At 66.0% G+C, this 8,663-nt stretch overlaps 4 protein-coding genes across 4 annotated transcripts; 2 read left to right on the top strand and 2 right to left on the bottom strand.

Annotated features, from left to right (window-relative positions):
- Window positions 1–934: 934 nt before the first annotated feature.
- Window positions 935–1,657, top strand: EMIHUDRAFT_116435 (hypothetical protein; the record flags this gene model as incomplete). The annotated part of the gene is made up of 1 exon (XM_005775823.1): window positions 935–1,657. The coding sequence occupies one exon, from the start codon at window positions 935–937 to the stop codon at window positions 1,655–1,657; it is 723 nt and encodes a 240-aa protein (XP_005775880.1).
- Window positions 1,658–2,173: 516 nt separating this feature from the next.
- On the bottom strand, window positions 2,174–2,855 carry EMIHUDRAFT_239625 (hypothetical protein; the record flags this gene model as incomplete). The annotated part of the gene is made up of 3 exons (XM_005775822.1): window positions 2,174–2,363; window positions 2,447–2,615; window positions 2,786–2,855. 3 exons carry the CDS (start codon window positions 2,853–2,855, stop codon window positions 2,174–2,176), a joined length of 429 nt encoding a protein of 142 aa, XP_005775879.1.
- Window positions 2,856–4,123: 1,268 nt separating this feature from the next.
- EMIHUDRAFT_444105 (hypothetical protein) lies at window positions 4,124–6,092 on the top strand. Its single transcript, XM_005775821.1, has 7 exons — window positions 4,124–4,583; window positions 4,671–4,724; window positions 4,794–4,851; window positions 5,026–5,094; window positions 5,347–5,458; window positions 5,618–5,682; window positions 5,781–6,092. Exons 1-7 carry the CDS (start codon window positions 4,153–4,155, stop codon window positions 5,835–5,837), a joined length of 846 nt encoding a protein of 281 aa, XP_005775878.1. The 5' UTR covers window positions 4,124–4,152; the 3' UTR covers window positions 5,838–6,092.
- On the bottom strand, window positions 6,067–8,077 carry EMIHUDRAFT_444103 (hypothetical protein). Its single transcript, XM_005775820.1, has 6 exons — window positions 7,870–8,077; window positions 7,751–7,798; window positions 7,580–7,675; window positions 7,409–7,504; window positions 6,865–7,335; window positions 6,067–6,723 (listed from the first exon to the last, which is right to left on the bottom strand). The coding sequence occupies exons 1-6, from the start codon at window positions 8,065–8,067 to the stop codon at window positions 6,439–6,441; spliced, it is 1,194 nt and encodes a 397-aa protein (XP_005775877.1). The 5' UTR covers window positions 8,068–8,077; the 3' UTR covers window positions 6,067–6,438.
- Window positions 8,078–8,663: the final 586 nt, after the last annotated feature.

Below are 8,663 nucleotides of genomic sequence, written 5' to 3'. Positions count from 1 at the left end.
AGAGGCGATGGGGGCGGCGGCAAGGGCGGCGGCGGGCTCGGGGGAGGCGGCGACGGAGGCGGCGACGGAGGCGGCGAGGGCGGCGGCGGAGGCGGCGATGGGGGCGACGAGGGTGGCGGAGGCGAGGGAGGCGCTGGGGAGGGCGGTGGCAACGACGGAGGCGGCGATGGCGTCGGCGGCGGGGGGCTCGGTGGCGGGCTTGGCAGAGGCGATGGGGGCGGCGGCAAGGGCGGCGGCGGGCTCGGGGGAGGCGGCGACGGAGAGCCGCCCCCCTAAGGATTTTAGGTAAGAGGTAAGCTGCGGTCCGCGAGGGCGATGCCAGAGTCTGCCGCCGAGTCGGCTCTCTGGATGACGGGAAGACGCACACACGCCTCCATCTCCACTCCACTCAGAACACCGTAGACTTGGAAAGTGACAAGTGCGCGCGCCGCAGGCGAAGAGAAATTTTGAGCTGGGGCTCCCGTTCACACTCGAGACTCGTGTCTGGCCTTTTCTCGGGGCCGCGCCTGCGGCGCGCCGTGGTTTCTTAGATTTTCGCGAAAATCGCTCGGCGTGGTTTCTTAATACTACGTTTTCTTAATGCCCGAAACCCACTGTAGAGAGAGATTTTTTTCTCTCAGTGTACGTACTTTTAGCTTACTGGGACAAAAGGGAGATCAGTGTACGTAGCTCTTACGAACATACCCGTAGGTGAACTGCTGACAGGGTTTGCGATGAGGAGCGATCCGAACGTGGTATTCGGGTGATTAGATCACTACCGCCGAATTTTTAGCAATACCAGTGTATGTAGCTCTTACGAACATACCCGTAGGTGAACTGCTGACAGGGAAAGGGCGGGGGCGAGTCAAAGACACTCCCCTGATCTGTTGTCACCTCGGACTCGATCGTACTCGAGTACAGCAACCAGCTGCAGCAACAAAGAATTCTAGCGCGAATGGCTCGAGAGCGCGCGACCTTTGCTCTCGCCACCGCCCTCTCGGCTGCGTCGGCGTTGGTGCAGTCTGGTTGCTTGAGCAGGCGCGCTGCGCTAGCGAGCCTCGCCGCTTTGCCGTGCTGCGCTCCTGCGCGCTCGATTGCCGAAGGCATCTACGGTCGCGACGACCGGATCGTCGTGCCAGTACTCGGTGACCTCATGGGCTTCGTCGAGTCTGGCGGCAGCCTCGACCGTGCGCAGGCGCAGCTTCGCAAGCTCGCCGACTCCTTGGGCCAGCTCGACCAGCTCGCTGTCGATCTGGCGCTGCCCGGCTACAGAGGCACCAGAGAAGACAGCATCACAGTCCTGCGGCTCTCGGCCATCTACTTCAAGAGCGCGCCGGCGGTCATGGTGCTTGCCACCAAGATGGCACCGCTGAGCGGAGAGGATCTCTCCAAAGCCGCAGCGCTGACCAACAGCTTTGAGGCCTCAATTGCGTCTCTGGAGCAGGGCTGCCGCGTGGACGACGTCCCCGCGCAGCAGGCGGCACTGGAGCGGGCACGCGGCGCGCTGACTTCCTACCTCGAGCTCGCTGCCGTCCACAACGCCGTGCCGAGCCGCGCGGGTGAGGCAGTCCGCATTCCTTCGGATGCCGTGAAGCGGGACACGCTCGGCCAAGCTGCTCTGGAGGGGGTGTGCAAGGCGGCGGATTGCGAGTCTGTGCGCCGTGCGAACAATTTGTAGGCTCTACATGCTGAGAGAGAGATTTTGAGCAATATGTTGTTTGCTCTTTGTGTGTTGCCGGAACACGGAAGGGGAGGCAGCCATCACAGCAGAGGTGGCGGAGGGATAGGACATAGGTGAGCACGCTGGTCGCTGCACCCGGCCGGCCCCAGCTGCCGGCGCGGCTGCGTGCAGCGCTGCAGGTCGGCACGCAGGCCAACACGGCAACAGCTCGCGCGTGTCGAATCGCAGACCTCTTCGCCCAAAGCAATCTCCGCGCTCGCGCTGCTCGCTACGGTAAGCGAGTCGAGATCGCGCTGTGCCTGTGCGCTTCGGTCCAATCCCACACCATTCCCGTCCGGCTCCGGCTCAGGTCGTGGGGCATAGCTCGGGTGTAAACAGGGTCTGGGGCGGGCGGCCCGCCGCAGGCGCCGCCGGAGGCTGGCCCGCCGCAGGCGCCGATTTTTGGCGTTTTTTGCTCAAAATCGAGATATTTCTCATCAAATTCTCATCAAAATCGAGCTCGCTACGAGCTCTCTAACTGCACAGCATCTCCTCGTTGAGCCTAGCGGCGCCCGTATCGCCCACGCCCACATTCTTCTTCTTCTTCTTGCCCTTCTTGCTCTTGGCCCTTGCTGCACTTAGCCGCTCAACCTCCGCCAGCAGCAGCTCCTTGGCATGCCGCGCCGCCTCCATCTGCTTTGCTTCCCACGCTGCCGCTTCCTCTCTAAAGCAGCGCCGCCACAGGAGCGGCGCAACTAAGTTCTCGCATTGTTTGCATGAGCACGTGTCCTGCTTGGCGCGGCGCACAATCCGCGTGCGGCGAGTGAGGTGCGTGAGAGCAGAAGACTGACAGCGGGAGCTGCAGGAGCTGCAGGAGCTGCGCAGGTCAGATGGGCGGTGACGCCGTCGAGCGACGGCGCAAAGGCCAATCGCTGCTGCTGCGCCAACGAGAGCGGCGACACGAGGCTGCTGGCAGCTGGCAGAGCGAATCGCGATTCCGGCGGCCGCCGTCAGCCCGCCGACACCGACGGCCTGGCTGAGGTCAAACTCCTCCACACGTCGGACCACGCGTCGGCCACGGCGACGAGACGTCTGTATGCAGACAGCCCGACACCCGGGCGATGGAACATGCCAGCTGGGCTCTACCAGGGCTCTCGTGGCCCGTGGCGCGTGCCAGTGGAATAGGGCGGTCTGCGGCGGGCGCATATACAAACATTCACAGCTAATGAAAACCGGAAACACTAAAGTCTGCAGAAGAGTTCTAGCGGTCTTCGTGCTCAGAAGGATCAAGAGAGCTCTATTCACACCCTTTGTGCGTTGAAGACCATAGGCAATGTTTGTTTACACCCAACCGACGAACGAGTGGCTGGGCCCTCTGACCTGAGCTGGAGCCTCCGTAGAGATCGAGCGTTGCCGCGCGCTCACATGCGCGACAAGGGCGTGGACTGGCGCTGGCGCAACGAAAAAAGAAAACTCGACGCGCTGCACGGACGCCCCCCATCGCTGGCAGCTCCCGGGATCGCTGCCCCCCACCGGCTGGTACACGTATGCGCCTCCTAATGAAAATACGTGCCGCGCAGGCGGGGCGGCATGCCGCGGCTCAGCTTCAGGTGAGTTCATCTTGCCGGCGGTACCCGACGCTGCTCGAACGGCAGTTGTCGACCGCCGGCAGTTGACCGGCAAGATGAAGTCACCTGCGCTCGAAAAAAATACCATCGGAACCGCCTCACCGAGGCGCACAAAAGTCCTCACCCTGGCAAAGGCCAGCTCTGTCATCCTGGGTCGCTGCGAAACTGCTGTCACCACCCCGAATCACATCCGCAGTTTCGCCATCAAAAAAGGCGTTGGTGGACGAGGCGGCCCGGCGGGGCAGCGGGGACAATGTCACCGTGATCGCCGTCCGCTTGCCCGGCGGGGTCCCCGCGGCCGCGTCTGGCGGTTAGAAAAACACTGAAATGCTGCGTTTGGATGGCGAAAGAGAAAAACTCGAAGAAAATTCTTTTCCTGTCTTCTTGAGTGCCAGTGCGCGCAGAGACGAGAGAGTCCAGAGAGTGTCCACGCCGCTTTAAATTCTTTTTCCCGCTGTACCTAGTGTGCCAGTGGGTTGCGCCTTGCGCGCCAGTCCTGTGCCCAGTGTTGCGCGTCAGCCCGGTAAAATTATTTTTCACCTTGCATCTAAAATTCTTTTTTATAGTGCCAGCGCGCGCCCAGTCCCGTGCCAAGTGTAAAAAAGAAAGAAAGAAAAGGGACACACCAAGGGAGGGATGGGAGGACGGCACGCCGCCACCACACAGGGATTTTAAGGAGAGGGGTGTGATGCGCTAGCCGTCGCCCACCCTTGGGCGTCCGCCTCTTCCTATCTCTCTTCGCAGTCTCTCGCCGATTCGGTATCGTGAATATTCATTCTTTTTCGTGCCCAGTGTTGTGCGAGGGAGTTTGGTTGTAAAATTCTTTTTCGTGTGGGCTTCGAGAGCTCTCGTTCCTGCTCTCGTCGGGAGTGCTCGCACGGCTCGATGGCGGTGCCGGGCTATGAGGTCGCTGGGTTTGTCGAGACTATAATGCAGATGGTGCCCATTGCCGTCGCCTCCGCCATTGGCATGGGCGCCTGCCTCGTTGCGACGCGCGCCCTCTTTCCGACTGTGGCCAAAGAGTCGCACGATGCGCTCGCGCCGTCGCGGCGCTTTTTCGTGTCGCAGTGCGTGGTCTCCGGGCTTCACGCGCTGGTCTCCGGCCCGGCCGGCACCGCAGTCCTCCAGCAGCTCCTCTTTTCCGACCCGCCTGCGTACGCTGCCTGCCCGGCGCAGCCGAACCTTGCCACGGTGGCGGCTCCGCCGCTCGCGGTGTGGACGTGCGGCTTCACGTGCGGCTACTTTGTGTACGACTCGATTGTGATGCTCGTCTACCCGGAGTTCACCCGCGCCGAGCTCGGCAACCCTGCGCTCATGTGCGGCCTCGACCCACACACCTGCAGAGGGCATGCAAGATCTTCACAGCCGCACGTCTCTTTACACCTGCTTCTCGCCGCCCGCAGGTACGGGCACCATCTCATCTCTCTGCTGGTCTGGCCGTACTGCATCGCCAGCGGGCGCGCCGTTCGTCCCTTCGTCCTCTCCTCCCCCGCCAATAACCAATACCACCCGACGCGGGTCACCAGGCGCGCCGTCGTCTTCGTGTCCTTCTTCCTCTTCACGGAGCTGACCAACATCGGACAGGAGACATGCCCCGAGATGCAGAGACAGGGGCGAGACATGCAGCCGAGCCGACCAAGCATCGGGCCTCAGCGACATGTACACACACACACACACACACACACACACACACACACACACACACACACCACAAGCGCACACACGCTCTCACACAGAGCCCTTTCCCTCACCTCGCAGGCCCTCTTCCTCGTGCTAAACAAGGGCAAGATGCTGCCCTCCCTCGAGACGCCCGTCGGACTCGTGTGGGCGCGCGCCGCCGCCTCGTCTTCCGCCTCCTCCCCCTCGTCGGCTCCTGCACATCTCGGGCTCATCTCGGCTCCATCTCGGCTCCATCTCGGCTCCATCTCGGCTCCATCTCGGCTCATCTCAGCATGTCTCGCCTCCACCTCGCCTCCACCTCGCCTCCACCTCGCCTCCACCTCGCCTCCACCTCGCCTCCACCTCGCCTCCACCTCGCCTCCACCTCGCCTCCACCTCGCCCCCACCTCGGCTCTGCAGGCGCTCTCCTTCCTCGGCTGCCGCATCGTCACCATCCCATGGCTGCTAAAAGCCTTCGCCGAGGCAGTCGTCACCTCGGACTGCGGCATGGCCCCCTTCGACCGAGCCCTCGGCGCGGACTCTGACACTCTGAGACACGCCCATCTCCCCTCCCCTCCCATCGCCAATACACCTCGGTACAGCCGCCACGCTTCTGTCTGCCGCCTCGCGGTGCCCCCCCAACCCCGCCTCACCCCCCCACCCCGGACATGTCCGCCACGCGTGTCGGTAGGCGCACTGACCGTCCCCCTCCCGATCCTGCTCAACGTCTACTGGTTTGCCCTCATCGCCCGCAAGGCGAGACGCGAGACGCCAGCGGCGATGTGGCCGCGAGAGGCTCGCCCACCTCCAGACACTCTCTCGCCTCTCCTGACACCGGCCTCTCCCCCCTCCAGGCGATGCGCATTGTCGCTGGCTCCAAGCCGCCGCCCAAAGAGGCGAAGGCGGAGTGAGTGGCCGGCGGTCTCGTGGTGTGTGTGCGCTGACGACCTGACGCGCCAGGCGAGACCCGCCACGCTCGCCTCCTGTTCTTTGGCTCGTTGAGACGTTGTCCCTGTGGTCGGTGGCATGCGTCATGTGCATGCGTGTGCACGTCCTGCGCTGCGCTCTGCGTGACCCGGGTCAGTCGTGATCGAACGATGGTTGTCGTGAGTTCCATATCTCTCCTGACCTGTCTCAGCTGTACTCTGTTAAACTTTTCTCGACAAGAGACCACTGTGATCTGTGTGTTCACTCCCCTTGTGATTACCCCCCACATGCGCCCGCGTCGCGCCACAGGCTGCCTCACATTGCCCGCCCCCTCCGACTCTCGCGACTGTACATTACGGTTCATGCCACCGACGCAGCGCACAACCGGGGCTCTTCTGCTACGCCCGGTGCGCACTCGCAAATCGACTCGTGTACTTAGGTACGCCGCATGGCGCCGCCACACTCTCAAGTGCCGCAGCGATGAGCGACCGCTGGGCTCGCCGACGCCGCGAGGAGGGACTCAGGCCTTGCTCTTCCGGCCGCTGCTGCAGGACCCTCGCCGCTCGCGCGCCGTCGCACCGCGCCTCAGCGCCGCGCCCGGGTGCTGCGCCCCTTTGCGGGCGAGCCCTGGGGCGCCACATTCTCGCCGACCGTCGCCGAGGACCGCGCGCCCTTGGTCGGTGTCGGGGTGCCGCGCCGCTTCGGCGTCTTGGAGGCGGCGCTGCCCTGCTCGTCGTCGGCGGAGGAGCGGCGCTTTGCGCGCGCCGAGCGCTCCGCCTCTTGGCGCTCCTCCTTCTCCTGGCGCGCTTTGAGGCGAGCGGCGGCGCCCTGCTCGGCCTCCTCGCCGTCGCTCTGCTCCATGGGGGAGGCCTGCGGGGGCGGCGGCGAGGGGGAGGGGAGGGGGGGGGGTGAGGGGGCGGAGGCTCCGCGGTGGTGCGGGTGCAGCGTGGTCCGGGGAGGACTGGGGGGCGTCTCGGAGCGAGGTGGGAGAAAGGTGGAGGGGTTGGGGACGGTCTTGTGTGGGAGGCTCGCCTCCTCCTCGCCGCCCTCCCCGCCCTCCTCCTCGCTCTCCTCGCCGCTGCTCTCGTCCTTGCTCCGGCCCTTGCCGCCGCTGCCCTTGCCACCGCTACCGCTGCCCTTGCTGCTGCGGCGGCGCGCCTTCTTGGCGCTGCCCGTGTCGATCCCCACTGGCGAGGGCAGTGCGCGCTGCTTGGGGGTGGCCGCCGAGAGCCGCTTGGCCGCCGGGCTCGACCGCTTGACGCCGGTGACCGCGAGCACACCGCCGCCGCCCTTGCCGACGTGGTCGAGCAGCTTGAAGCCGTGCGGCAGCATGTCGAAGTCGCCGTCCGACGCGCCCGGCGGCGCGGGTGTGTACAGCATCTGCGGCAGCCGCAGCGACGACGGCACGGGGCGGTGCGACCACTTGCCGCCCTTGCCGCGCATCGCGAGGATCTCGCGCGCGACGTCGGCGACGGTGTGCACCTGCGAGCGGGCCGAGGTGTGAAGACAGGAGGGTGCGCTGTCTGAGGACGGGGCCGGGTGGAGACGCATGCGCCTCGTGCGAGTCGTCCGAGGCGCGGTCGGAAGAGCGCTTGATCAGGTTGCCCACCGTGCGGAGCAAGTCGAACTCGGAAGCGCCGGCGAGGAGCGCCTGTTCCATGGCCGGGGGGCGGCTGTGAGCGGGCGACTCGAGGAGGGAGGGGTGCGCCGCCGGGGGGTGGGTCGCCGAGAGGAAGAAGTCGAGGCAGCGCTGCGTGGTGGGGAGGCAAGGGTCCTCCTCGTACTCCTCCTCAAAGTGCGCGTGGTGCGCGAGCAAGTGGACCTAACAGCAACGGCCACACGCTCATTCCGCGAGCTGTGGCGTGCTCGTGGCGCGCGCGGGGTCTGCAGTGCGCACCAGCCACGGCAGCTGTGCCTCGGGCATCACGTGCGGCTGCTTGAGCTCCTACAGCAGCCGTGTCACGCCCCTCACAACCTGTGCCACGGCTCGCGCACTGGCCCTCGGGCTCGAGGCGCCTCTGCGCAGTGGCGCAGCCGCCTGCACATCGACGTCAGGTAGTTCTTTGCGAGGCTCGCGTTGGCCTTGTTTGCGTCGAGCGCCGCCAGCGCGAGGAGCGGGCAGAAGCGCGGCGGCAGCCCGCTCTTGCGGAAGACGAGGTACGGCGTGGGCGCGCCCGAGGCTGCCATCGTCTTGCGCGCGTTGAAGGGGCGCATCAGCTCGCGGTACACCTGAGAGGGAGGAGGCCTCTCACGCTCCGGGGAACCGGCCCGGGAACGGTCGCGCGCTGTGGCGGCGGCGGGAGGGGGCTGGCGCGTGCGGCGACCCACACACCTTCAGCGCGTACTTGGCGCGCACGTCCGGGTCCTCGTCCTGCATGCAGTCGCCCAGCCGGTGCCACCGCTCCGGCCCCATCACCGACGTGACCGACAGCGAACGCGTCCGCGCGAGGGCGAGCAGCGCACAGCCGGCCTCCAGCCGCAGCGCCGCCTGCTCCTCCGCCGGCGCGCCGCGCGAGGGGCCGAAGGCGCCGCCCGCCTCGAGGATCCGCACGAGCAGCTCGAAGACGGCGCGCGCGCGAGCCGCCCCCTCGCCGGGCACGACGAGCGTCCCCTCCTCCGCGTCGCCCTCGAGCTCCGACTTGCCCGCCGCCGCGTCGGCGCCGAGGAGCTCGTTGGCGAGCAGCTTGACGCCGCGCCGCTGCGACTCGCACTTTGCGGTGAGGGCGGCGCCGGTAGTGCTCGTCAACGCCTCGACCAGCTCGGAGCGCACGTCGCTCAGCATCGCCGCGCGCTCGTCGCCGAGCCCCGCC

This window comes from Emiliania huxleyi (genome assembly GCF_000372725.1).
Source record: "Emiliania huxleyi CCMP1516 unplaced genomic scaffold EMIHUscaffold_292, whole genome shotgun sequence".
NCBI lineage: Eukaryota > Haptophyta > Isochrysidales > Noelaerhabdaceae > Emiliania > Emiliania huxleyi.
This window is presented reverse-complemented; position numbering and strand designations above follow the sequence as displayed.

Bases quoted from the DNA above. Each gene is read 5' to 3' on its own strand.
- EMIHUDRAFT_444105 (XM_005775821.1), top strand. From the start codon at position 4,153: ATGGCGGTGCCGGGCTATGAGGTCGCTGGGTTTGTCGAGACTATAATG. The intron at 4,852-5,025 runs GAGACATGCCCC...CTCACCTCGCAG, and splicing joins AGCTGACCAACATCGGACAG to GCCCTCTTCCTCGTGCTAAA. The intron at 5,459-5,617 runs GCGCGGACTCTG...GCGTGTCGGTAG, and splicing joins CCCCTTCGACCGAGCCCTCG to GCGCACTGACCGTCCCCCTC.
- EMIHUDRAFT_444103 (XM_005775820.1), bottom strand. From the start codon at position 8,067: ATGCGCCCCTTCAACGCGCGCAAGACGATGGCAGCCTCGGGCGCGCCC. The intron at 7,799-7,869 runs GCGCCTCGAGCC...CGGCTGCTGTAG, and splicing joins GGCTGCGCCACTGCGCAGAG to GAGCTCAAGCAGCCGCACGT. The intron at 7,336-7,408 runs GCGCATGCGTCT...GCCCGCTCGCAG, and splicing joins CCTCGGACGACTCGCACGAG to GTGCACACCGTCGCCGACGT.